General features: G+C 39.7%; 1 protein-coding gene across 1 annotated transcript; it reads left to right on the forward strand.

Moving 5' to 3' along the window:
• The first annotated feature begins 10 nt into the window (after positions 1-10).
• On the forward strand, positions 11-26,808 carry C1H14orf39 (chromosome 1 C14orf39 homolog). Its single transcript, XM_088661293.1, has 16 exons — positions 11-59; positions 1,520-1,646; positions 3,551-3,640; positions 4,020-4,207; positions 5,649-5,691; positions 6,633-6,753; positions 10,924-11,018; positions 12,200-12,321; positions 13,114-13,193; positions 17,517-17,602; positions 17,710-17,774; positions 23,845-23,912; positions 25,081-25,202; positions 25,364-25,496; positions 26,009-26,063; positions 26,460-26,808. Exons 1-16 carry the CDS (start codon positions 11-13, stop codon positions 26,648-26,650), a joined length of 1,635 nt encoding a protein of 544 aa, XP_088517419.1. The 3' UTR covers positions 26,651-26,808.
• Positions 26,809-27,378: the final 570 nt, after the last annotated feature.

A 27,378-nucleotide genomic window follows, 5' to 3' on the forward strand; every position in this document is an offset into this window, starting at 1 on the left:
GGTTTACAAAATGGCTGACGTCATGTTAAACCACCTGAACAAACTACTGCTACAGATTGGTATGTTGCAGTGTGGTTCAGTTTTGGAAACAAGCAATGGAGAGTCCTCAGATCCCCAGCCTTCAGTTATCTATAGTTTTTGATTATCTGCATATATTGTTAGCCTCACAGTGTTATAACACATTTAAAACACTTTTTCTTTACAGTATTAATGTAGCTGAGTCCCATATGGATCTGTGTTACTGGGTTAAGATAGAATTACACTCAATGCCAAACTACATGTTATAAGGTCCTAACAGTCACTTCTTAGCAAATTTGAGAGAGGAGAATTAATAGCAAAGAATAGCAGGAATGGTTTAATTCTTCCCTCTCCTTGCAACTCCATTTCCCCATCAGCAATTTCCCCCTTTGTACTGGTTTGGATGGATGTTTATAAGGTAAATGCATCTGAAAAGCAGGAAAAGCAGCTTTGGGATGGGGAAGGAGGGGAAGCAGCGAATGGGGTAAAGTTTAATATAGGCAAGCCATAGGCAAACAGCTTGAATACACCTAGCACTGAAATAAAATCTGGTATTTAAGTAACTTAAGTTATTGTTTAAAAATGCAAATTAGTTTTCACACTTAATATCTGAAGGCAATGATATCATTCATCTATATATTTTTGCTACAGTGTTTCAGCTGCAGCAAGCATCTTACTCTAAGGAACATTTGAGGCAACAGATACAGAGTGAGTAGACTTTTGTCAGAATCTTGCATTTGTTACAATTTAACCTCTCGTATATACTTCTGCATACCCTTTGCTTTTCCTTAATAGAAGCATTCCTCTTATCCTTGGTGGATTGTAATGGAAACTGGTCCTCATCATTGAGAAGTTGTACTCTTGGTCTGAGAATTGGTTATGATTCACAACTTGTGGTGTCTATCCAAAGGCATATCTAACAAAACACACACACACACACACACACACACAACCCCACCATGCACAAGAACCTGCTGCCTTATTGAAATGAACGTAGCAGCCCTAGAAAGCAGGGCTGCATAGTAGACCTCCAGTATCCATAAGAACAGGCATAGACAACCTCGGCCCTCCAGATGGTTTGGGACTACATTTCCCATCATCCTTGACCACTGGTCCTGTTAGCTAGGGATCATGGGAGTTGTAGTCCCAAAACATCTGGAGGGCCGAGGCTGCCTATGCCTGCATAAGAAGGTGCTGGATCAACATTCTGGGTGGAATTTAGCCTCATGCTCTTTCAAACATTCTATCTGTGCAAGCATTTCAGCTTGCTGGTTGGAATTATACCCTCTCCCCCAACCCCAGACTAATTTTGGGAGTGTGTGGGGAGCAGAGGAGGGCAGGTATAAGCAAGTCTTTGTACACAGCTTCTGCTGATGAGACAGACTGTTAGGTAAATTCTGCCCTTGGAACACAGTGGATGGTTCCAGTTGTATAGTTTGTATCCCAGTGACCTATTCCGATCTTAAATTCCATCATACATGAAATAAATATTTTCTTTCAGTATATGCTGCAAATACTGCAGAGAAAAAGATTGAGATCTGTCAGCTACAAGAAGAAATTAACAAGAATGCAGAGGCAATTGCTATCCTACGCAAAAGAAACAGTAGCTGTAGAGAGAATTGTAATGTGTAAGTATATGGTAAAAACTTTATTTCTGAAACCGCAGTTGGCTATAATATACCTCTTTGTAATCAAGCAATTATGGATTTAGCTAGTCAGAAGGGGTGTGAAGTTATTTTGTTACAGGCAGAAGAAACATAGCACTTTCTGAGGCTTTAAAGTGCTTTCAGTACATTATCTCTATAATCTTACAGCAACTCTGTCAGTCAGGTCAGTCAGTATTATTATTTACATACTCTGTATGGATGGTAGAGTGTCTGAATGGGTGGAGACACCTGGAAAATTTGTGATATGTGTTCACATTATACCTTTAAAGCACAGTTAAATAACATTCTTTCTCTCAAATAATTCTGGACATTATAGTTTACCTCTCACAGTTACAATTCCTAGCAACCCTTAACAAAAGACATTCCTCAGAATTCTTTGAGAGGAAAAATGTGCTTTGATTGTGATTTAATGGTATAGTGTGTATGCAGCCTTAGATTTGAACTGGGAACTTCATGGTTCCAGTGCCGGATTAAACCCTGCAGAAGCCCCTAGGCAGTCAAAATCATGGGGGGGGGGGTTGTGTGTGTGCTTTAGTGGGATAACATTGAACTAAGAAAGCTTGGTTGTAATTTTCTTTCAAGATCAAATCAATATTATTTTGATCTGTTGTTGTGGGGCCCCTAAAAGGTGTGGGTCGGTGCCTACTCTATTTCGTACTTCAGCACTGCATGGTTCACACCAGTTTCTTAACTACTGCTATGCCTTTCTTTCTTTGTTACACTTATATCCTGTGTTTCTGTCAAATGGTGATCCAGTCAGCTAGCAGCAATAATACAAGTACAGTGGTACCTTGGTTTAATAACAGCTTAGTTTATGAACAACTTGGATTAAGAATGCTGCAGACCCGGAAGTAGGTGTTTTGGTTTGTGAACTTTGCCTTGGAGGCAGAACATGTTTCACTTCTTGTTAAGTGTGTTCCATTTGTAAACTGAGTCCCCTACTGCTATGGTAAAAAATGCTTTGGTTTAAGAACGAACTTCCAGAACGGATTAAGTTCATAAACCAAGGTATTATGGTCTACAGTAATAAAAATGTCAAAATACAATAAAACAGCAATAAAATACAAACTGAAAAACATAAAAAAGACAAATAACCATTTAGAGCCAACCACAACTTACTTACAAATCAACATATGGGTCAAAGGACTGTTGTTGTTGTTTAGTCGTTTAGTCGTGTCCAACTCTTTGTGACCCCATGGACCAGAGCACGCCAGGCACTCCTGTCTTCCACTGACTCCTGCAGTTTGGTTAGACTTATGTTAGTAGCTTCGAAAACACTGTCCAACCATCTCGTCCTCTGTCGTTCCCTTCTCCTTGTGCCCTCAATCTTTCCCAACCCCAGGGTCTTTTCCAGGGAGTCTTCTGCACTGTACTGTATTAATAAAAATGCATTTGCCAACCAGTGGAAAGTCATCAGAGACAGGGATAACTGGGCCTTCCTTGGCAAGAAGTTATGGAGTCTGAGAGCAGCAATTGAGAAGGTTTTCTGGGTTCCAGTTAGTTTTATTGTATTAATGAGTATTTTTGAGTGTGAGTATGTTGTGATATGAAAAGGTGGTGCACATGTTAGTACTGTGCTGAACTTTACACAGGATACAGGCTACATGCAATTGAAATAAATGAGAAAAGCACAGAAGTTTTAGCTTAGGCTCACAAAGGTGACTATGAGCCAAAAGTATATCCTAGGTTCCTGTTTCTCAGAGTACATCATCACATTATTTTCTGGTAGCAAGAAGGGAGAGTGTAAATAGAAAGGTGCTGGTGGGAATTATCCATTTTTATGATGATTTTGTTACTTATGAATATAATTAAACTATGCTTTTAATAATTAGATGCTTACTGTAGTTTTAAATTTGTTGCCTTAGCTGGAAACCAACATACATGATTCTTAGTCAGCATGAAGAAAATTTGCAGAAGGAACTTCAGAATCACCAGGAATCAACAGAAAAAGACAAGTATGTAGAAATGTTTGACAGCTGTATATTAAGACTTCCATAAAACATTGCTGATTATAAGCAATGAATTTGTTACCTATAAAAATGTGAACACTCAGGAAGATAAGGATCTACTCTTTAATGGAGAATTATATTTTGGGGTACACCACCACTTCAATGGCAATTGCTGATTGCATCCTATCACTGAAAAGTAATAGAAAAATACAGGTGGTTTCTCATATTCCCAACTATGTTGTAGTTCAGTTAAGGCAACACATACTGTATTTTTTTCAAATTTCCCCTGTGTTGAACTGAGCAATTTTCACAAGTACTGGCCTTGCTTTGAAAAGATAGTTAAGTGGCGTCTAAGGCGGGTGATTGTATTTCCTTGTTTTAAAAGGAAAATGTACCAGGATTACGCAACTCAGTATCAAGAGACTTTTAAACAGCACCAAGAAAAATATTTAGCAACTCCCATTGCTCAGGAATATCTCCAGGAAAAAAATGAATTTGAAGAAATCCAAAAGCGAGTTCTGAAACAGTCTGAGCTACTTAAACAGAAAGAAGCTGAAGTGATAGAGCTTCGAGGTAAAAACATAGTTTCTATAATGCCAGTTATCCCAACTGAATTCCATACACATGGTGGAATTCACCTAATGAGTTCTATCAGTGGAAGCCCGGTGCAAGGCATTCTGCTTGTGCAATGAGGTTCTTACCCTTTCTTTCTTGCACCCCCACAAAATGGGGTCCGGGTTTTTGGGGGGGAGAACTACTATAATGTCACATGACAGGAGGAGAGGGGAAAACATTCTGTAAGGTAAGCCAAAATGCTTTGAATTTATCCACAGAAATAAAACAGTGTTGGGAAGGGATGGATCTAAAAGTTAATTCAACAGATTGCAGTGAGTTGGGATTATTTTTCTTTAAGGGTATGCCCAGATCAACAGTTTGCCCTTCAATCCACCTGATATTATTGTCATTGTTTATTATTTATTTAATTTCTATACTGCCCTTCATCTGAAGATCACAGGACAGTTCACAATATAACAACAAATACCATAATAAACAAAAACAGTACACCCAGTTTAAAAGGTGTAGAAGAAGAAGAGTTTGGATTTGATATCCCGCTTTATCACTACCCGAAGGAGTCTCAAAGCGGCTAACAATCTCCTTTCCCCTCCTCCCCCACAACAGACACCCTGTGAGGTGGGTGGGGCTGAGAGACTTCAGAGAAGTGTGACTAGCCCAAGGTCACCCAGCAGCTGCATGTGGAGGAGCGGAGACTCGAACCCGGCTTCCCAGATTACGAGTCTACCGCTCTTAACCACTACACCACACTGGCACACTGTCTATAGTTTAATTAGCCAAAGACCTAGGAATGTTTTAGCCTGGCACCTAAATACATATAACAAAGATGCCAAGTGAGCCTCCCCACAAATGGGGAGCCACCACAGGAGATGCCTGTTCTTGTGTTGCCACCCTCTGGACCTCTCACGGAGGAGGCACACAAAGAAGGGCCTCTGATGACGATCACAGGGTCTGGGTTGGTTCATATGGGGAGAGGCACTGCAGATATTGCAGTTCTGAGCCATAAAGCTTTATTGTTAAAACTACCGTATCACTTTGAATTGAACCTGGAAACTAATTGGCAGCCAGTGCAGTCGGTCAAGGATTGGAATGATATACTAAAAACATCTTGCCCCAGTGAACAATCTGCCACTGAATTCTGCATCAGCCAGTTTCTGAACCACTCAGAGGCAGCCCCATGTATAACACGTTTCAGTAATCTAACCTAGAGGTTACGTACAGACGAGACTATCCTTGACCAGTTCGTGCCACTGAGGCCACCTGAGCCTCAAGCAACAGCAATGAATCCAAAACAGGATCCATTGTGCAGATTAACATGGTGAGAACATGATATAGCAGCACAATCTGGAATGAAAAGCTATTTTAAAAAACCTTTGTGATCAGTATTTACCCAAAATGCATAAAAATGAGATTAATTCATGAACAACTTTCCTTTCTCCAGAACCTGGTCCATTCCAGTCACTTTCGCAGTGGGCATTACAGATGTATCCATATACTCAGCTTAAAAATTGTCTGTTTTTCTTGGCTGTGGTTTTTCTTGTCTTTGTTACTGACTTTGTGATTGCTGAAAGATGTTGAAATACACAGGTATCTACATTGTCTTCCAGTTCTTTAAGAAGTCTATTGAACTGTAATTGATGTAGAGGGGTAAGAACAAATCCTATAGTTCAGGTCATATAGCTACTGTAATCAACGTCACAAGCAAGGAAGAAATATTAGTTTAACTTTGGTTTAGAACTGTCCTATTTACTGCTCTATTTGCTATTCACAAGTAAAGATTTGTTCTAAATTATAGTATTTACAATAAATGCTAAAAGTTATGTGCATTTTTTACTGGTACATTTTTGTCATATATAATTCACCATGAATCTTCAGGATAGGGTGGGATAAAAATGGAATAAGTATGATGTTTATAGATTGAATACACAAAGGCCCTTTGTGCTAGTTGTTATGCAGAATGGTCTTAATTCTTGCAATAGCATTGCTAACATTGTTTTAGATTTTCGGAAGCAGAGCTCAATCCTGCAATTCAGTTGAAATACTAGAACTCGTTTCACACAACCAGCACAGTTGTGATATGACAATTGTCCCCTCCATCAGGCATGAACAAAGGCTGTGATGAGTGGTTTATCTGAACATTAAGCCCTAAATATTGCATGGCATGCCACTGTTTATCATCCAAATGTGGATTCCAGCACATTTTTGTCTGGGTTAAAAGCAAATGATTCACACAGCATGTTCAGCCCAAATGTGGCTGAATCTGGGTTGAGATTAAAAGTTATCCAAGTTAAACAGCGTAAGTGTGAATAAGTCCATTTATTTCAAAGGCTTAAATCCAAGTGAGCACACAAAAATGTGTTTCCCTTTAGCATTTTACTTCGACTGTTTGTTGTGTATGTTTTATTGATTCCTTAACATAAGAAAGTGCTTCTTTGAGGCACAACACAAAAGAAATTCTTACACGTGCAGTGGTTCTCAGGCAGCAATCACTTGAACTAGAAAAAACAGCAGAAGAGCTACAAAAGAAAATTAATTATTTCAAACAGGTAAAATGCCTTTTAAATTCCATGTTATGTTACCATCTGCTAAAATACTATTACAGTATATCACTCACAGTTGATATAGATATATTACATTATTTCAAGCTGTATTCTGTAGTTGGTAATTATTGTGTTCATACTATTTTAAGATGACAAAATGGGATTTCCTCTGAAGCATTATGGATGATACCCAACCCACACAGGGGCGTAGCCAGGATGAAAATCAGGGGGGGCAAGGGGCGGGGAGCAAGGGGCGGGGCCAAGGGGCGGGGGCGGGGCCACATCGGAGCAGCCCGAAATCGGGCTGCTCCGACTCCCTCCTCCCCCTCCACGATCGGAAGGGACGAGGGGGAGCCAGGATCAGCCCGAAATCGGGCTGCTCCGATCCCCTCCTCCCCCTCTGCAATCGCTGGGGCAGGTGGAGGGAAAGCCCCAGAGCCGCGCAAAGCGGTTGCCTGGCTTTCCCTCCGCCCGCCCCACAGCCAGCCGGCTAGAAGGGACGTCTCCCTTCTCCCTTGCTGGCTGTGGGGCGGAGGGAGGGAAAGCCAGCCAAACGCTTTGCGCGGCTCTGGTGCTTTCCCGCCGCCCGCCCCACAGCCAGCCAGGGAGAAGGGAGACGGCACCGGGCGGGCAGTGGGGCAGGCTGGCCAGTGGCCCTGCTTCTAGGGGGGGCAATTGCCCCCCCCTGCCCCCCCTGCCTACGCCCATGAACCCACACATCAGATAACATAATCACCCAAGGTCTCTCATTTCACTCAGATCTAGCAAATCCTGACCCTCACCCTCTCAACAGAGCCCCACTGCCCCCCTAACTCCCACAAATTTTTTTTAAAAAATCTTCATCCTATGTTAAGCGCCTGACAGGATTTTAGAATCTGACAGGTAACAGCAGACTTATGAGGGGGTGGGGGAAGAGACTGAAGACCCAGCTACATAGTGGTTGACTGATTAGAAGTTAAATAAAGGAACTGAGAGGTCATATATAAATGTCAATGAAATTTATTTGTTGTTGCCAGGAAAACTTTACTCTACATTTTCTTGAAGACATTAATAGCTCCAGCTACGATTCTTTTTCCTTTATCTTTTGAGTATGTAGGTCACCATTATTGTCCCCTATTGCAGATTTGGGGCAGTAGCTCAGAAATAGTGGCTTGCCTAAGGCTACCCGCAGAGTTCATGGCTGAGCAGAGATTTGAACCATTTCACTGCTCAGTGTTCTGGTCTCTCTCTCTCTCTCCAATCAATGTAAAAGAAAGGCCATATTGCCATGTCATATTCACACAGTCACAAGCAGCATAAACACCCTCCCTCATTTCAGTCACACACATACCTATAGCAATTTAAAATTACTACATCAACCACATAGCATACCTCCCTTTCAAACACCTAAAATCCTGCATCCTATTCACAGTGTTGCCTGATCCATGCATTATTATTGAACAAGGAGAACTGGTAAGGCTAGGCCAGCTTTTTAAAATCTGTATATCAGTTCCCACTAAAAAGTCTGAAAGGTTCTGCATAGTCTAGTGTCATGCCACACAGTAACACCTGTAAAAAGATTGTATGTGTCAGACAAAGTACCGGTATGTTGTACATAGCATTATTAATAAATGTATGACTTTGGCCTCAGGCCCATATAGCTTTTGAAGAACTGGATTCAGAGACTTTCAATCCCTTTCAACAGGGTTCTTTATAGCACTTGCTTTTCTGAACATAACCCAGAGAGATGTAAGATTGGTTTTATAGGTTCTTCAAGCCTCCACAAGGGTGGAGGACCACTTAAGACTTCCAGAGACTAATGCATCAGGTTAGTTGCCAGATTGGGGGAGTATTCAGCTGGGTGAATACTACTGTCCATTGCAGGAGTATTCTGCTGATTCTACTATCCATAAGCTGTAGTGGTGGACTTTGGAGCTCACTTAGGCTACATATGCAACATATATTTAATGCACCCACCCACAGAATCCTGACAATGTTAGTTTGTTAAGGGTGCAGGGAATTGTAGCTCTGTGAGGGGTAGACCACAGTTCCCAGGATTCCTTTTGTGGGGTGGGAGCAAGAAATGTGCTTTAAATGTATGGTGTGTACACAGACACAAATAGTAGACACAATAGCCCCTAGAACCCATTCCCTCTTGCCAGAGTTGAAACACCTTTGTGGATTACTAGGCAGCTACAGGCAATGAGACAGCAGAAACAAAGATAAGAGTGCAAATGAAGAAAAACATCTGAAAATTTCAGCCAAAACAGCATAGAGCCCATTTGAAGCCTAGCAGTTCGAAAGCACGTCAAAATGCAAGTAGATAAATAGGAACCGCTACCGCGGGAAGGTAAAAGGCATTTCCATGTGCTGCTCTGGTTTGCCAGAAACGGCTTTGTCATGCTGGCCACATGACCTGGAAGCTATACGCCGGCTCCCTCGGCCAATAATGCGAGATGAGCGCGCAACCCCAGAGTCGGTCACAACTGGACCTAATGGTCAGGGGTCCCTTTACCCTTTACCTTTATGGTGGTGACAGAGAGATTACCTTTTCCAATAGGTTTTCTATGGTCTTAAAACTTAATATTTTTTTTGGTAGTTTATATTCTGATTTTAATAAGTTTAAAGAAATGTAATAGATTGGATCCTGTCATGCCCTCCCATGAACAAAAGGGCTTTCATTTACAGAAGTGATTGCAATCTGACAGATGAAGGTGATTTTTGCTAGTTCCCTGTAGCCTCCCCACCTTCTATACTGCTTCAGAGGTTCCTACAACTCTAAATAACAGATTCATAGGGGGCTACATGGGCATACCCGGGGGGCAGGGGGGCAGCTGACCCCCCCCGAAGCTAAAAGGGGGGGAGAGACAGCTCGCGGTGCGTGCTTTTGTCCTTCTCGGTCGGGTACATGGTCTTGCCGCAGCGGGCACAACGTAAGACCCCAGCAGAAGGCAGACAGACCCCAGCAGACAGACCCCAGCGGAAGGCAGCGGTGGGAGTTGCCCCCGGCTGCCTGGAAAAGGCTGGAAAGCTGCGTCTGTGGCAAGGCTTGTAACGCTGCAGAAGCGAGCGGGAGGAGGAAGAGGAAGAGGGCGTGAGGGAAAGAGAGAGAGAGAGTGCACACACCAGCCTACCATCGGCGCGCGCTGTTTTTTTCCAGGGTAAAAAGAGCAGAGGCCGGCGGGGAGGAGTTGCGGAGAACCGTGTGACCGCCCCCTCTCCTCCGGGGGGGCGTGGACATTGACCACGCCTCCTGGGAAGATCCCGGCCATGTCATCGCCAGCCAATCGGGTGGCTGGGGGTGGGGGCGTGGCTTGTTGCCCCCCCCCAGTTTTGATCCTGGGTACACCCATGGGGGGCTATGTGCAGTGGAAAGTGGGAATCAGTGAAAATTGCTTCCCTTTCTTTCATCATGGCAGGTGTCCTCCTGTGAGTAGATCAAGTTCTGAATCTAAGCTACTGTAATTGATTCCTTTTTTTATTTTACTATTGGTCTAAGTCATTCTGAGGGCTTTTTAAGGTGAAAAGGTGCCATGAATTAAACAAGGGCAGGCAGAGATAGACCCTTGGGTTTCTTTGGTTAGTGTAGACAATTCATGGAAAAATAAGACTGCCTTTCCATGCTGGAAGCAACTTTGCAACTTTTAAGGAACTACCAGATTTTTCAATGAAGCCTATGGCAATATGAACAGATCTCCCCCATTGGGAGCAAACTGCTTTATATGCTTTATATATGCTTTATATATGCTTTATATGCCCCAGGCACCCCCAAACTTCGGCCCTCCAGATGTTTTGGACTACAATTACCAGCTTCCCTGACCATTGGTCCTGTTAGCTAGGGATAATGGGAGTTGTAGGCCAAAACATCTGGAGGGCCGCAGTTTGAGGATGCCTGGGCTACCCTGTAGTGCATAATAAAGGGAGGCATTGTATTAAACATAGTGCTACAGTGAATATTCTGTTAGTGCAAGGATTTTCCCCTTTGTGGTAGAAGATTCTGTCCCCCTCTCATCTGTACCCCCTAAATCTATTCTGGAGGTTCCTCCAACCCATGAGAGCAGGTGAGATATATGCAGAAGGAGGGGCGGGGAGGAAATTCCCTTAAACTAGTGCTAATCCTTGAGCTAGTACAAGAAGTTAGTTGAATACTGTCCATGGATACAATTATATCATTTATTTATATAATTTTTCTTTTAGCAAATTGAAAAGACGAAAGAAGATCAACACAAGCCTGAAGTGATAGAAAAGGAAAATGCAAAAGATCTTGAAGCAAGGAAGGCATCTGATGAAAGGCAGTATTTTAAAACTGACTTTATCACACATAAACAAGTCCCATAAACTGCAATGCTATAATCCTATCTATATAAGCATTCCAACATATCTACACAACAAACATATATATCATGTTTATACCCCTTTAACTGCCTAGGCTTTCCCTGAAGAATAATAGGAGCTGTAGTGTTTGAAGATTGTGCAGATTATATTGTATTGATTCCTTACATTATTTTGTATGTGAGTCCCCCCCCCCAAAAAAAACAACAACACTAGAGTTTCCAGAGGAGAAGGAATAGTTATTGCCAGTGCTCTGTACCAGTAGAAAGTGGCTTCTGCATTACTCTAATGCCAGTGCAGACCTTTTGATCAGCACATGAATAAGAGGGGCTAGTTCTGAACTGCCATTGCAGTAGTAATTGAGAATAACATTGCTTTTATACCTTTTTATCAAGATAGAAATATTTATTTTAAAAGCGTTATCTCTATCTTAAGATACTTTACTGAAGTCTAAGGGTGCAATTCTGACTTCACTTAAACTTTTGGCAAATCTCCCATTGAACTAGGATTGCCATACTATATTTCAAAAAGCGAAAAAACGGATACAAAAGTTGTTGAGGTTTTTGTTTCTTGTTTTGTTAAGATGCTGAGCTATTCTTAAGGAATTTTGCCAAAATCTACACTTCTGACATTGGTTGCTATACGTCTGGATTTTCCCGACATTTCAGCAATTTCTGCCCAGACACTGTTTCTGAAGGCCAAATTCTGGTTATTTACAGGAAATTCTGGACATATGTAAATGCTGTAATATACACACTGTGCTATCTTTCTGCATTTGATGTCACATGTCTTTGTTTTATTGCAATTAATGCAAGATCCTCTGTATACTGCATTTTAGGATGGGAGATTTTTTTTTTAAAGGAAGGTACAGGCATGTGTTAAATGTTTTGTCCCTATATGGCTCCATGTTACGTTCTTTCTGTTCTATAATTTGTCATGTTTGTGTCATGCCCATTGGCAGGTATTACCCAGTAAAGATATTATCATGGATTCTAGCTTAGGCAGAGAAGGTACATCTTTTCAATGTTTTTTCTTTTACCTCATTAAGGCACCCCTGGCCTTTCCATCTCTCTTTTCTTTTTGGAAAATCCACTCACCTTGTTTACTGTTTGCTTTCATTGTAGCTATTTTCTTCTTTCAGCTTGTTCAAAGAGAGTCACCATGTGTTAAAAGAGAAACATCAGATGTATGAATCATTACAGCTTCCTAGCATTTGTCAGAAATTAGTCCGAAGTTTCTCAACTCTGAAGCAAACACAGAGAGGTATAATTTATATCTGTAAAGAAAATATTTTGAGGTTTCATTTTTTTTACTTTTTAGGTGAGGAGTAATGTAGATCTTAATTATCCCATGGTAAACAGTCCCTGCCACATCTGAGGGGGACTCCACACTCTGTGCAGTGGACACAATCACTGTATGGGCACTATTATTATTATTATTATTATTATTATTATTATTATTATTATTATTATTGAGCCCCATCTGCCCCTCAGTTCCCTCTACAGCACATGCAGAAACTGCCTTCTTGACCATTGGACCCACTATGGGTCTCATCCACCCAATCCACCACAGCCTGTCTTCGCATGCAGGAGAAGCCTGAGGCTCAACAGCTATCCTCACCTGGTTTAGCAGCTATGTTTTTATATTGTAAACCACCCTGTGGTTTGCAGTTAATAATAATAATAATAATAGTAATAATAGTAATAGTAATAATTAATAATAATATAATATAGAATGATCACAATTGTTGTATAGGCAAATACATCAGTGTGTTTTCTGTACTCTGAATTGCCTACACCAAAGGAGACATAGTATTCAGAGACTTTTCCACATAATACTTTGCACTAGTTCTTCTCAGAAGTCATCCATATATGTTTTAAGAAACTGGTATATTTGTCCTGAAGTTCGTTATCTTCAAGCTGGTGGCTTTCTGATTACGGTACCTTCATGCTGTTTATCAGCATTTATTGTCAATTTTGTTTTCAGTTGTTTAATAATAAAGCTAAATTACGGTATGTATGGCTAATTATATCAAACTGCCATTAAATAATATAGGTATAGAAGAGAGAAAAGATTTTGCAGGACATTCAGCAGTGACCAGTATATACTTCAGCCATGTAGAAAATGAAAGACAGGTATGCAAATGGAAAGCAGGTGAGACCAGGGGCAAAACAGGAGCAATTTTTTTGTATCTATTGTTTAAAAGATGATTTGATTTAAAAGAAGCAGTCAGTTTTCACATTGTAACATTCTATGTATATATAAAACCGGCAACAGAAAAACAAATCTACTGGTAGATGTCTAAATGTTTTATTTTTGTATTGCTTCATTTATGTGCCACCACAAAAACTAAAGCCATAAAGATACAGTAGGATAAATACTAAAATAAAAACAAAACATACAAAAACAATCCAAGCAAACAACAGCAACATTTTTTAAAATTAAAAAGCAGGGGCAGTTCAAAGCTTCAACAACAATATAGGCAGCCCCCTGCACAGAACCTCATTATAATTCAGCCACTGAAAGCTTCTGGAAGAGATAGGGTTTATAACTTCTCTGAAGCTAAAAACAACTCAGGGCCATGTTCTTTCCTGGAATCCAAGGCAGAGTGCATGTGATTCCCAGGTAATCATATATGGGCACCGAATGAACCCAGATCAGCTTAGCTTTAGCAGAATGGTGGCTTCATGTGCCTTTAGTTTATACAGGCTATATAACAGGCTGTAAAACAGGCTATAAAAACAAGACCTGGAGCTGACTGTAACTCAGATCATCAGCTTCTTATAGCAAAATTCCAGCTTAAACTGAAGAAAGTAGGAAAAACCACTGGGCCAGTAAGATACAATCTGAATCAAATCCCTTATGAATACACAGTGGAAGTGAGGAACAGGTTTAAGGATTTAGATTTGGTGGACAGAGTGCCTTAAGAACTATGGATGGAGGCTCGTAACATTATACAGGAGGCAGCAATGAAAACCATCCCAAGGAAAAGGAAATGCAAGAAAGCAAAATGGCTGTCCAACGAGGCCTTACAAATAGCGGAGGAGAGGAGGCAAGCAAAATGCAAGGGAGATAGGGAAAGATACAGGAAACTGAATGCAGATTTCCAAAAAACAGCAAGGAGAGACAAGAGGGTCTTCTTAAATGAGCAATGCAAAGAAATAGAGGAAAACAATAGAATGGGGAAAACCAGAGATCTGTTCAAGAAAATTGGAGATATGAAAGGAACATTTCGTACAAAGATTACCATAATCAAGGACAAAAGTGGTAAGGACCTAACAGAAGCAGAAGACATCAAGAAGAGGTGGCAAGAATACACAGAGGAATTATACCAGAAAGATATGGAGGTCTCGTACACCTCAGGTAGTGTGGTTGCTGACCTTGAGCCAGACATCTTGGAGAGTGAAGTCAAATGGGCCTTAGAAAGCATTGCTAATAACAAGGCCAGTGGAAGTGATGATATTCCAGCTGAACTGTTTAAAATTTTAAAAGATGATGCTGTTAAGGTGCTACACCCAATATGCCAGCAAGTTTGGAAAACTCAGCAATGGCCAGAGGATTGGAGAAGATCAGTCTACATCCCAATTCCAAAGAAGGGCAGTGCCAAAGAATGCTGCAACTACCGCACAATTGCGCTCATTTCACACGCTAGCAAGGTTATGCTTAAAATTCTACAAGGCAGGCTTAGGCAGTATGTGGACCGAGAACTCCCAGAAGTGCAAGCTGGATTTCGAAAGGGCAGAGGAACCAGAGACCAAATAGCAAACATGCGCTGGATTATGGAGAAAGCTAGAGAGTTCCAGAAAAACGTCTACTTCTGCTTCATTGACTATGCAAAAGCCTTTGACTGTGTCGACCACAGCAAACTATGGCAAGTTCTTAAAGAAATGGGAGTGCCTGATCACCTCATCTGTCTCCTGAGAAATCTCTATGTGGGACAAGAAGCTACAGTTAGAACTGGATATGGAACAACTGATTGGTTCAAAATTGGGAAAGGAGTACGACAAGGTTGTATATTGTCTCCCTGCTTATTTAACTTATATGCAGAATTCATCATGCGAAAGGCTGGACTAGATGAATCCCAAGCCGGAATTAAGATTGCTGGAAGAAATATCAACAACCTCAGATATGCAGATGACACAACCTTGATGGCAGAAAGCGAGGAGGAATTAAAGAACCTTTTAATGAGGGTGAAAGAGGAGAGCGCAAAATATGGTCTGAAGCTCAACATCAAAAAAACCAAGATCATGGCCACTGGTCCCATCACCTCCTGGCAAATAGAAGGGGAAGAAATGGAGGCAGTGAGAGATTTTACTTTCTTGGGCTCCTTGATCACTGCAGATGGTGACAGCAGTCACGAAATTAAAAGACGCCTGCTTCTTGGGAGAAAAGCAATGACAAACCTAGACAGCATCTTAAAAAGCAGAGACATCACCTTGCCGACAAAGGTCCGTATAGTTAAAGCTATGGTTTTCCCAGTAGTGATGTATGGAAGTGAGAGTTGGACCATAAAGAAGGCTGATCGCCGAAGAATTGATGCTTTTGAATTATGGTGCTGGAGGAGACTCTTGAGAGTCCCATGGACTGCAAGAAGATCAAACCTATCCATTCTTAAGGAAATCAGCCCTGAGTGCTCCCTGGAAGGACAGATCGTGAAGCTGAGGCTCCAATACTTTGCCCACCTCATGAGAAGAGAAGAATCCTTGGAAAAGACCCTGATGTTGGGAAAGATTGAGGGCACTAGGAGAAGGGGACGACAGAGGACAAGATGGTTGGACAGTGTTCTCGAAGCTACGAACATGAGTTTGACCAAACTGCGGGAGGCAGTGCAAGACAGGAGTGCCTGGCGTGCTCTGGTCCATGGGGTCACGAAGAGTCGGACACGACTAAACGACTAAACAACAACAACAATATAACAGGCTTACACGAGGAAGGGCGATTTCTGAGATAGATTTGGGTCTTAGTTTGTGAAAAACCTAAAAAGTGAAAAAAAACCCACTTTGATTTAGACTTGGAAGCTAAATGGTAACCAGCGCAGTAGCCACAAAATATGTTCTCGCTTCTAACATAAGATGAGCTTCAGGTTCTCTCCCAGCCCTACCTGGAGATGCCAGTGATTAAACCTGGGACCTTTTGCTGAGCTATGGCCCTTCCATAGAAGCATGGATTTACCTGACACAATCCTTCTTCTCTAGAGAGGGGCACAAGCTACATCTATACAGCCATCACTTTCTCTTAGGTATTTTTTAATGCAAAACAATAAAATGCAAGGTCACTGATTCAGTGGGAGGCGTTACACAACCAGAAAATTTGTTCTACCTGTATATAACAATTCCCCCCCCCCAAAAAAATTGCAGGACAATCTCACCTATCTATCCAGACAGGAATATGCATATGGGTCTGGCCCTGAGTCAGAGATTCCATGCAGACATATAGCAAGAAACACACTTCACCCACCCAATCTACACCACTACTACACTGGTCCATCCCATTCTTCCCAGCTAACAAGGTATAGGTTTGATAGAAAGGGAAATTGCTCTACAAACCCCCAAACCCTGATTCTTGTAAACCACTTAGAGGCTTTGTTACAATTAAGTGGTACGTAAAATTAAATAAATAAATTCAGCAATATTTATGTTTTTCATCCTTTGATATAGACTTATTATAAGTCTATGTGATGCCAATAAGCAATTTGAAGTTCCATTGACTTCAGTGAGAGAAATATGAGTAGTCTCTTAATTCTGCAGAAAAATTAATGGAACTTGCAAGTGCTTAAGTTCGACTTCATTGTGCCTTTGTTTTCATAGAATCATAGAATTGTAGAGCTGGAAGAGACCATGAGGGTCATCTAATCAAACACCCTGTAATGTAGGAATCACAACACGTGCTTTCCCCCATCCAATCTGAAACATACCAGACCCTGCTTAGCTTTGTAAATGTGCTAGCAGTTTTATTGCTGTACCACTATGTTGTTCTTCAGCATGCCAGAGCAATGTTCTACATCCTTTTCTTTTGACCTTCCTTGCTATAAATATGCATTGTCTTTCCCTTTTAAGAGTACAGCAACTCACACTATAATGAGGTGTCCTAATATATTTCATAATAGGTATATATCAGAGTTTGTTTTTGAAAGCCTAAGTAAAAAGTAAATGCTATACTCACTTCAGTTATATGTTCTTTATTTAACACATAACAAAAATGAACCTATTAAGCAAATCTACAGCAATGCAAATTAATTTATTCACTATAGCAATTTTCTTCTAGGTTTTTTAGGTTTTTTAGGGAAAACCAAAAGGGCAAACTGGAGCAGATCTGATGGCAGGAAAAATAATATTTCAAAATCATGACCTGTAAATAGAGGTCAAAAGAGCTGTATTTGTACAGCCTAAGGAAAAGTCAACATGTCTGAATTTATCATTTTGTACTTCCCTTCATTTGAAATATGTCCTCTGTTTTAGAAATGTAATGACACCATAGGAACTAACATAGCAAAAAATGCCCAGCTTTCATCTGTAACAAGCTTGCAAAACCAAACACCACTAAGGTAACTTTTTAAACAAATCATATTTTCATTAGTGAAAGCATGGATTAAGACTCTTGCATGAAGATAATGCTGTTGAAACAAACTCATTATCCTGTTTATTGTCTTAGGTTGCTATCTTATCAGAAGCAAACAAACAACAGGCAGTGGTTTGAGGCTGAGGCTGCAGAAATAGGTATAAAATGCAACTGAAACGTTAGAATACAAAACACTGTTTAAAATACTTTATAAATAATCATATAGCTAAAGAGAAGAAAAAAACTTCATCCTGCTTATTGACTTACTGTGTAAATTACAAATTGCATAAATTAGAGTTCTTGATTTTAAAATAATGAAGAATTGTGAATTTATGGACTATTATGCCTAAAATTAAATTGTGTCGCAACAACCACTATGTTGGCTGATGATTATATTTGTGGTGGTGTTTCATTGCCACAATCACACACAGCATATGGGATCAACTAATTAGTGTCAGTCATCATCACTGCTTAATCAGGAACACTAGACATCAGCAATTACAGCATTTTCAAAGTAGATAAAGAATAGAACTATGAATGACTTGCCCATATACTGTATTAAAGGTTTTCCAGTCAATATGGACCCACTTACACAGGATACCTATGCAGCCTTGTTTCTCAATGTGCCACTTGTAGGACACATAAATTCTTCAAGTCTCTTTGGCCATTTGAGCCTCTCCTCAGTATTGTTCCTGAACCCCTTCCCTTTGCTTTTGTTTGTGGTGCCCAAAATACCACATTCCTCACAGGTGTATATATCACCCCCCCAGGGCAACAAATCAAGAGGACTCAGTGGCGGAGCTTCATGCTCCGGGAGCGGGAGCGGGGCTGGCGCCTGTTCTGGGGATGGGGCGCCTCCCGGAGGGCCGTGACACGCGTTCCGGAGGCGTAGCATGCCTCCCGGAGGGGCATTACACGCATTCCGGGGGCGGGGCACGTGTTTTGGGGGCGGGGCGGGCACCGCGATGGCGGCCCACCCCCACCGCCCCTATCTTCCTATGCCCCTGAGAGGACTATCTTGCAATCTGTGGAATTGCACTTCACTCTCATGCTACACATTGCCTTTAGGATGAGGCTAATGTAAGGGACACTGTGATGGGTTAAGTGATCACTGATTTGCAGAAGACAAATCTTATAATAGTAGATCAATGGTACCAACAGTGCTACTTTTGAATATTCTTTTCACATGTGATGGCCTGGGTTTTTTTTTAATGCAAGCATTTTTTTCTAGGAGTAAAAAAGGTTGAGTTTATGGAACGAGAAGAAGGAAACAGGACAGAGGATTCTGCACAAGCATTTCAAGTCTGTTTACCTTCATTTTGTTTTATCTATAATGCTCTATAATGCAATGTCATTTGTAAGCTCTCCTGTCTGAAAGTAGATGCAATAAAAAGAATGGGTCCTGTTTTCACAAGGAGGGGCTATACTTGGTGATAGAGCACATGCTCTAAAATGATCAATGATAAGTTCAGCCATGGAGGCTCTGCTCAATGTTGCTGTTGCCCAATGAGATTTGACAGATGATGGCATATGAGGGCCTTTTCAGTGGTACCCTCTAAGCTGTGGAATGCTGCCTGCAACAAGGTGCCTCTTGCACCAACAATGTATAGCTTTTCTCGACAGGTCAAGATGCCCCTCTTTGCCCATGTTTTTAGTGAAGTACTGTTTTTAGTGATAGGTAACCCATTTAACCCTTTAACCCATTTTAGGGACCTTCAAGAGGGTCAGAAGTTTAATAAATAAAAAATACTGAATGCCCTAGATTCAATCCTTGGTAGGGATAAGATCCTGATTGAATCCCTGGGGAGCTGCTGCCATTCAATGTGCATACAAAATTGAGTTAGACCAATCCCCTTTCAGGATGCGGGTGGCGCTTTGGGTTAAACCACTGAGCCTAGGGCTTGCTGATCAGAAGGTCGGCGGTTCAAATCCTCCCGCCGGGGTGAGCTCCCGTTGCTTGGTCCCAGCTCCTGCCCACCTAGCAGTTCGAAAGCATGTCAAAGTGCAAGTAGATATATAGGAACCGCTCCAGCGGGAAGGTAAACGGCATTTCCGTGCGCTGCTCTGGTTCGCCAGAAGCGCCTTTGTCATGCTTACCACATGACCTGGAAGCTGTACCTGGACACTCCCTTGGCCAATAAAGCGAGATGAGCACCGCAACCCCAGAGTCGGTCATGACTGGACCTAATGGTTGGGGTCCCTTTATCTTTACCTTTTAATGCCCTTTCAGCACAGTGCAGCTTCATAAAGTTCACACACATGTGAGTGGTCCCCCATGGCTCAAATGCATGGTTCGTATCCATCAGGAGCTATGTGTTCCATATCATGGGTCCAGGCTTTTTAATTCAGCAGGCATTTAAAGGCACTAAACAGTACAGAAATTGTTTAAATAACTAATCAAAATTTTGTGTGATGTCTATATACAGGTGATTGAAGGATTTATTTCTTCTTCATTTTTTTCACTTCCATTATAAACGGATGGATGCACGCATACATTTAAGAACGTTTCTTATCCACCTTTACTAATGTTGTTTTAAGCACAGCAGTCTTATGCCTGATGAATATAACGATTGTTCTCTTTTTTAAAAACCCCAATAAGTATGTCTTGGTGTTTAAACAGCAGTGAATGTCATATAAACATGGTCTTGTATGTAAAATTTCTCTTTTAACAGGATGAGCAGGCAACAACTGACTGTCATTTTGCAGAAAGAGAAGACGATGCTGTAAGCTTTCCAAGAACTCCAGAGCCTAACATTCCAAAGACACCTGCTTCTAGTAGGGTGGAAACTCCATTGGAACGGTAAGGATTTTTAGCTCAGATATGAGCTTTGTCATTCTCCCATGCTTTTGAACACCCTACAAAGCCCAGATTTTAGCTGCTTTCCAACCTAACACCAATTCCCGCCCTCAATTGCCAATATATTTCTCCTCTTATTTCTTTACAACAGAACTCCGTCAAAAGGTGAAGGATCAATGTCAAAGTCGCCTGCTTTTCCTTTCCTTTCTAGCTTTACTTCAAAGTCCCTTGGATTTAATTTCTTTGATTCTTCTGTACTTGGAGCAGAAACTTCACCAGGCCAGGTAACATTGAATTTTCAAAATGCAGAGCTGTGTGAGCTTGAGAAATGTATTCATGATGTAGTTAGTATAAGACGAGAACTGAAAAGGTGCAGATTTAAATTCCCAATCAACTGCAAACCTCATTGGGTGCGGAATGGATAAAAGCTTGGGGGAGAAACCATGGCTTCCACAACTGTGAGTTTTTTTGGAGAGTGAACAAGATATCAATGTAATACTGTACAATAAATATTAGAAAGACAACATGAAATCTGCAGTTATAGTCAACCTAATAGGCATTTTCAGGTATAAGGATACAATTCTGAAATGCAAAATTCAAAATTTCTCTTTAGGGATTGGTATAGATTTGTAAGTAATAAAACCAGTTCATTGGGAGTCAGCTGCAAAAGGATAACCCCAACTTTTTGGATGTCCAGTCACCTGAGATTTGTCTGAGATTAGTGATCTGTCCTTAGAAGTCACATTCTTTTACCAAAGATTGAGAAGAGAAGATTTGCTTAAACAGACCACATACAGGCATTAATAGCCTGTCAACCTGTAAAAGGATGATTACAAAGTTGCCTGTGACCTTCTCTGCAGAATCTTCCACAAAGTCTACCTCTAACATCAGTCAGGTTCAAATTAGATATGCATCTACTTACCTGCCTCTCTTCCTTGAGATGGAGTTGAGTTTTTCTTTTGTTACTTGTTTGAAAAGCAGCCTTGGTGACTCCAGTCAGAGTGCAGGGTGGATGGACAGATCTTTCCCTTCCAGCTGCTCACACATTCAAAGTTATCTCCATAAGGTAAAGAGATTCAGGGACCACACAACTGCATGTCTCATCTAGTTTGAGCCATAACCTAGAGATGCCAGGTAGCAAGCATAAGGCAAAACTGATTCCCTATTCCAAATATGCAGTTTCTCCTTCATTAACCATAACTACAATTAATTCATGGTGTTGCATTTATTCTTTGGTATTCTTCTGGAATGATGAGCCCCAGTTCATGATAAAAATGGTCATATGCAATTAGTTTTACTTGGAAGTAAATTATTGCATTTAGGAGTGGTATGGCAATCTCATTCCTCAGGTTGCAAAACTAGTAAAATGTAATGTTTGCTTTTGATTTGCTTTTTAACATGCACAAAATAATAAAAATATTACATTCAGGGTATAATCCTCCATTAACTTACCTGGGAGTAAAGCTGATTGAATACAGTGATAATAAAGAGTAAACATGCATAGAATTGCTCTGAACACCTTAAAGAAAATGTAGTCATGTCTTTACTTTGACTTCTGGAGCGCTTGGTGGAATTAATGTCTCACTGGTAGAAGGGATAACCCCTAGAAGGAACATGCATGGAGTTTAATAACAAGGCTGGCAGAAATGGCAAGTTCTTGCAACTAGGGTTCATTTTTGGAATTTCAGTTTCACTACATCAGCAGATCCCCTGTAGTAGTATGTATTATTATTATTATTATTATTATTATTATTATTATTATTATTATTATTATTACCTTGCAGCATTTTATGAACATGATAATTAAAACATGATGTTTTTCAAATCCTGAATTTACTAATTTATTGCTTAGTTTTCTAATAATTTTTCACTTATATAATGAATATTATGTTTCAGTTAGGTGAAAGAGATTCTGCTGGCAATTTAAATCCTATTTCATCACACAAAGGTATTGGTAAGCTTTTACCATGAAATGTTTTATCAATAGCTTCCATTAATTCACATATTGCTGATAGGCACGCAGTAGCTTCATTCCTTTAACAAAATGTTTAAAATGGATTCAATCTGGATTCACATGGTATCATAGAGCTCTTGGGCTTAGTGGTTTCTGTCTATCCATTCCACTTGCTCTTGTGATTTGTTAAACTTTAATTGTTCCAACCAACTCTCACAGCAATTTAATTCCCTCTTCTGAAGAAGTGGTCTGAATATTTGAAATGTAAGGCTTCTTTGAACACTGTCAGTCATGAAATCCTGTCCTTTAAGAGCAGTGGGACAATCTCAGAATCCATGTTATATATAATACAATTTTTTTTAGTATTCAGGCCATTTTTAAAATAATGAAATTGTAATTAATCTCCAACATTTTTATTGTATTTCTTATAAAGTCAATTCAAAATATTATTCCCTTCAATGAAATTTATTTAGGAAAAGGGAGAATGATTATTCATTTGCATTTTCTTTTCCATCATGCTCTTCCACTCAAGCTTTTCAAGATGAGAAAGATGACATCAGTTATCCTTTTCCAGTTGGATCATTCCAAGGCTTTCAATCCTTCCATTTTTTTGCTTTTTAGAAATTGTTCCTTAACTGGGCTTAGAGTTCCTGTGCTGTGGAAACACTCTCAATCTCCTAACCTACCAGGGTTTGCTAATTATATAGTTGTGAAGAAAAACTTCATACTGATTATTCACTTATTGCATGAATTACAAACTGCATAAAGTAGAATTCTTGGTTCTAAAAGCATGAAAACTCATGATTGTTTGGACTGCTGTGCCTAAAAATAAATCTATTTTTATTTAAAACATATATTTTGTTGGCTGATAGTTGAATTTTGTGGTAATGTTCCACTGCTGCAATCACACACATGTGGTATCAGCCAATTAGAGCCTGTAATCACTGCTTAAGTGGGAAAATCAGCCACCACCAATTACAGTATTGTGCAAAGTAGATAAAAAAATAGAACTGTGAATGATTTGTTTATATATGATGTTAAAGGTTTTGCAATTAATATGGATTATACAGAAGATATCTAAACCAGATTTTTTTTTCTAAATATGCTACTTGCAGGCCAAATTAATTCTTCAAGTTTCTCTGGTCATTTGAGCACCTCCTCAGTATAGTTATTGCACCTCTTTGCTTTTGTATGTAGTGCCCAGGATACCCCATTACTAACAGGTGCACAGGTGAGCCCCCGGTACAGTAGATCAAGAGATGGATTATCTGTTTTATTGCACTGCGCTGCCTTTAGGTTGAGGATATAGGCTGATGTAAGGGACACCATGATGGATTATGCTCTCTGCTCCTAAAAAAATACAAATAAGCCAACTCTTAAATTAGTAAATTTATAGTATAATGAGTGCTACTTTTTAATATTATTTTCACATGTGATGAGCTGAATTATTTTTATTGTGAAAAATCTTCTCTAGAAGGAAAAAAGACTGAATATGTGGAACGAGGAGAAGGAAGCAGGTCAAAGGATTCTGCCCATGGGTTTCAAGTCAGTTTAATTTTATTTTTGTTTTTTCTATTTATTTCCATCAAATTCATGCCTGGTTAGCACAGGTTTTTGCAGTTTTAGCATGCTGTATAATGCAGTGTCATTTGAAATTAATGTTTTACATGTGAGCTCTCCTGTTTGAAAGTAGTTGCAATAAAAAATAAAGTGTTTTCACAAGGAGGGCTATATTTGGTGATGGAGTACATCCTCTAGAATGATCAATGATAACCTAGGCCAGGGAGGCTCTTTTCAATGGTACTGTTGTCAAATGAGATTTGACGGATGATGGCATGTGAGAGGGCCTTTTCAGTGGTAGCCTCTAAATTTCAGAATGCTACCCCCTTTGAAGTTAATCTTGCACCAACATTATATAGCTTTCCTCAACAGGTCAAGATGACGCCTTTTGCCCATGCTTTTAGTGGAGTGGACTAAAGTGCTATTTCTTTTAATTTGATTCAACTCACATCTACTGTTTCATTGTATTTTACAGTGTTTTTAAATATTGTGTTATATGTTTTTAGTGACATGTAACCCACTGTAGGGACTTTCAGGTGAAAGCCCCCCCTCCCCAATTCAATGTTTGATAGGAATAAGAAAGATCCTGACTGAAACACTGGAGAGCTGCTGCCACTCAGTTTTTATACAAAATTGAGTTAGATGGTATTTTAGTATAAGGCAAGTTTATAAAGTTCACACACATGTTAGTGGTCCCTGTGGCTCAGATACAGGAGCTCTGTGTTCTGTATTAAGGTTCCAATTTTGTAGAACATCTCTGCAGCCGAGATCAGTCAGTCTTCCCTCGTTGATATTCTTTATTTTAGCAGATACTTTAAGGCGTTTCTGATTTTGTAGTCGTCTTTCAACTGATAAGCTTAGAGAAAACTGTAACCAAACATTATATTGTTAAATAACTCATCAAATGCCTATATGTGATGTATCACTTCCATTATACGTATATGGATATATGCATGCATACATTCATTTAAGAATGTTTCTTATCCCACCTTCACTACAGTTGTTCCAAGCACGGCAGTCTTATGCCTGATGAATATAATGATTGTTCTCTTTTTGAAAGCCCCCAATAAGTATGTCTTGGTGTTTAAACAGCAGTGAATGCCATATAAACATGGTCTTAGTATGTAAAATTTCTCTTTAACAGGATGAGCAGGCAACAACTGACTGTCATTTTGCAGAAAGAGAAGACGATGCTGTAAGCTTTCCAAGAACTCCAGAGCCTAACATACTTCCAAAGACACCTGCTTCTAGTAGGGTGGAAACTCCATTGGAACTGTAAGAATTCTTAGTTCAAATATTATTAATGAGCTTGTCATTTTCTAGAGCACTTGTGGTAAAAGACTCTACCAAACCTAGTTTTGGGATGTTTCCCATCTTATCACCAATTCCCTCTCCACTATTCTTATTAAATTTCTCTTCTTATTTCTTTACAACAGAACTCCATCAAAAAGTGAAGGATCAATGTCAAAGTCGCCTGCTTTTCCTTTCCTTTCTAGCTTTACTGCAAAGTCCCCTGGATTTAATTTCTTTGATTCTTCTGTACTTGGAGCGGAAACTTCACCAGGCCAGGTAATATTGAATTGCCAACATGTAGAGCTGTGTGAAGTGATCAGCTTATCTGTTAGTAAAGTGTGGTGCAGTTAGCGTCAGACTAGAATTGAGGAGATTTGAATTTCAATCCCCAATCAACCACAAACCTTATTGGTTGAGGACTGGATAAAAGGTGATTAGAGGAAACATGGTCTCTTCCACTGTGAAGTGTAGTAAGGATAGTGTTCAGAAATGCAAAGTGGGTTTCTTTCCTTTAGGGACTGGTATAGCATTAGAAGCAATAAGAACTAGTTCACGAGGAGTCTTCTGTAAGTGAATAACCCCAATCTTTTTGCATGTCCAGCCACCTGGATTGTGTCTGAGGTTTGTGACATATCCTTAGAAGTAACACTGTTACCAAGACTGTCATAAAACATACGGAGTTTGAGAAGAGAAATGTTGCTTTAACTTGCGCTGTGCAGCATTTCCCTTAATAGCTGGTGAACTTGTAAAAGGATGCTTACTAATTTATTGCTTGGTTTATGTTTCAGTTAGGTGAAAGCTATTCTGGAAATTTAAATCCTATTTCATCACACAAAGATATTGGTAAGTTTTTACCATGAAATAAATTGTTATGTCAATAGCTTCTCTTACTGCATATATTGCTGATAACATGTGTGCTGATAGCCACCCAACACATTCCCTCTGTGGGCTTAGATTTCACTCTACACTTTTCACCTGCTTTTGAGATTCATCACGCTTTAGCAGTTCCACATTTAGGAGTGGTCTGAATATTTGACATAGTTTCTTTGAATACTGTCAGTCAGAAATTCTTATCCTTTATGAGCAGTAGGACAATCTCAGAATCCAAGCCATATCTAACTGAAATAATACTATTATTTGGCAATTTTTTTAAATGATGAAATTGTAATTAATCTCCAGGATTATTGATTGTATCCCATATAAAGTCAAAAATTAATTCAAAATATTATTCCTTTCAAGGAAATTTATTTGGGAAAATGGAGAATGATGATTCATTTGCATTTTCTTTTCCGTCATGCTCTTCCACTCAAGCTTTTCAAAATGGGAAAGACGACTTCAGTTTTCCTTTTGCTTTTGGGTCATCCCAGGCTGCCTCACTAAAAGGCTTTCAATCTACACCACAAAGCAGAAAGTCATTTTCACTTTTTTAATTATGTTCCTCAAATAGGCTTAGAGTTCTTGTGCATTAACAAATGTTTTTCACCTTGCACCTAAAACAAAAGAAGATTACAAAGGAAAAAGAGAATAAATATTTTCATCCAAGTGATGACATTGTTGCATTTGAGTCTATTAATTTTAAATAGATCCAATGAAGAAAGTTAAAGGTAATTGTTTCACTATATGAAAACCTTTGAAAAACTTTTATTTTATGGGCAGCATGTAGTGTAAGCTTCAAAACTAATTTGAAATAGCTTATTCAACACGTTTGGTGCTATGTATTTATCAAGAATTTTACTGTCATCTCAACTTTTTAAAGACTTTTGGTAAAACTTTTACAAGTTGTTATAGCAACAGAAAGCTTGTCACTATTGTAACAGTTGTTTTCCTTTTTTTAAAAAAATATACTGTCCTGTAACACATTTAAATAAAAAATAAATCCATATATTAAATGCCTCATATTTCTTCCTGTGGCCAAATGTTTCTGTGAACAATGGCAAATGAATTCCTGTTTCAATGGAGAAAAACATTCGATCTCAGACCTGTTTAGAACATTATTTGTACTACTTGGTAGCTGACTGCTTTAAACTATTCTGAAAGGGTTTCTCGTGGCACTATTTTGTAGGAGTGGGATGGGTGAATATGCCATTTTAGTTCCTCTTGGTTTCCCATTTTTCCAATAAGTTCAGTTATCCATATTTCCACATCAGTTTGTGTGTGT

The sequence above is a fragment of the Zootoca vivipara genome, chromosome 1 (assembly GCF_965207765.1).
Source record: "Zootoca vivipara chromosome 1, rZooViv2.hap1.1, whole genome shotgun sequence".
Classification (NCBI taxonomy): domain Eukaryota; kingdom Metazoa; phylum Chordata; class Lepidosauria; order Squamata; family Lacertidae; genus Zootoca; species Zootoca vivipara.

Coding starts and splice junctions, on each gene's coding strand:
- C1H14orf39 (XM_088661293.1), top strand. CDS start 11: ATGGCTGACGTCATGTTAAACCACCTGAACAAACTACTGCTACAGATT. Junction 23,913..25,080: donor ATTCTGCCCATGGGTTTCAA/GTCAGTTTAATT, acceptor CAGGATGAGCAG/GCAACAACTGACTGTCATTT. Junction 25,203..25,363: donor GTGGAAACTCCATTGGAACT/GTAAGAATTCTT, acceptor TCTTTACAACAG/AACTCCATCAAAAAGTGAAG.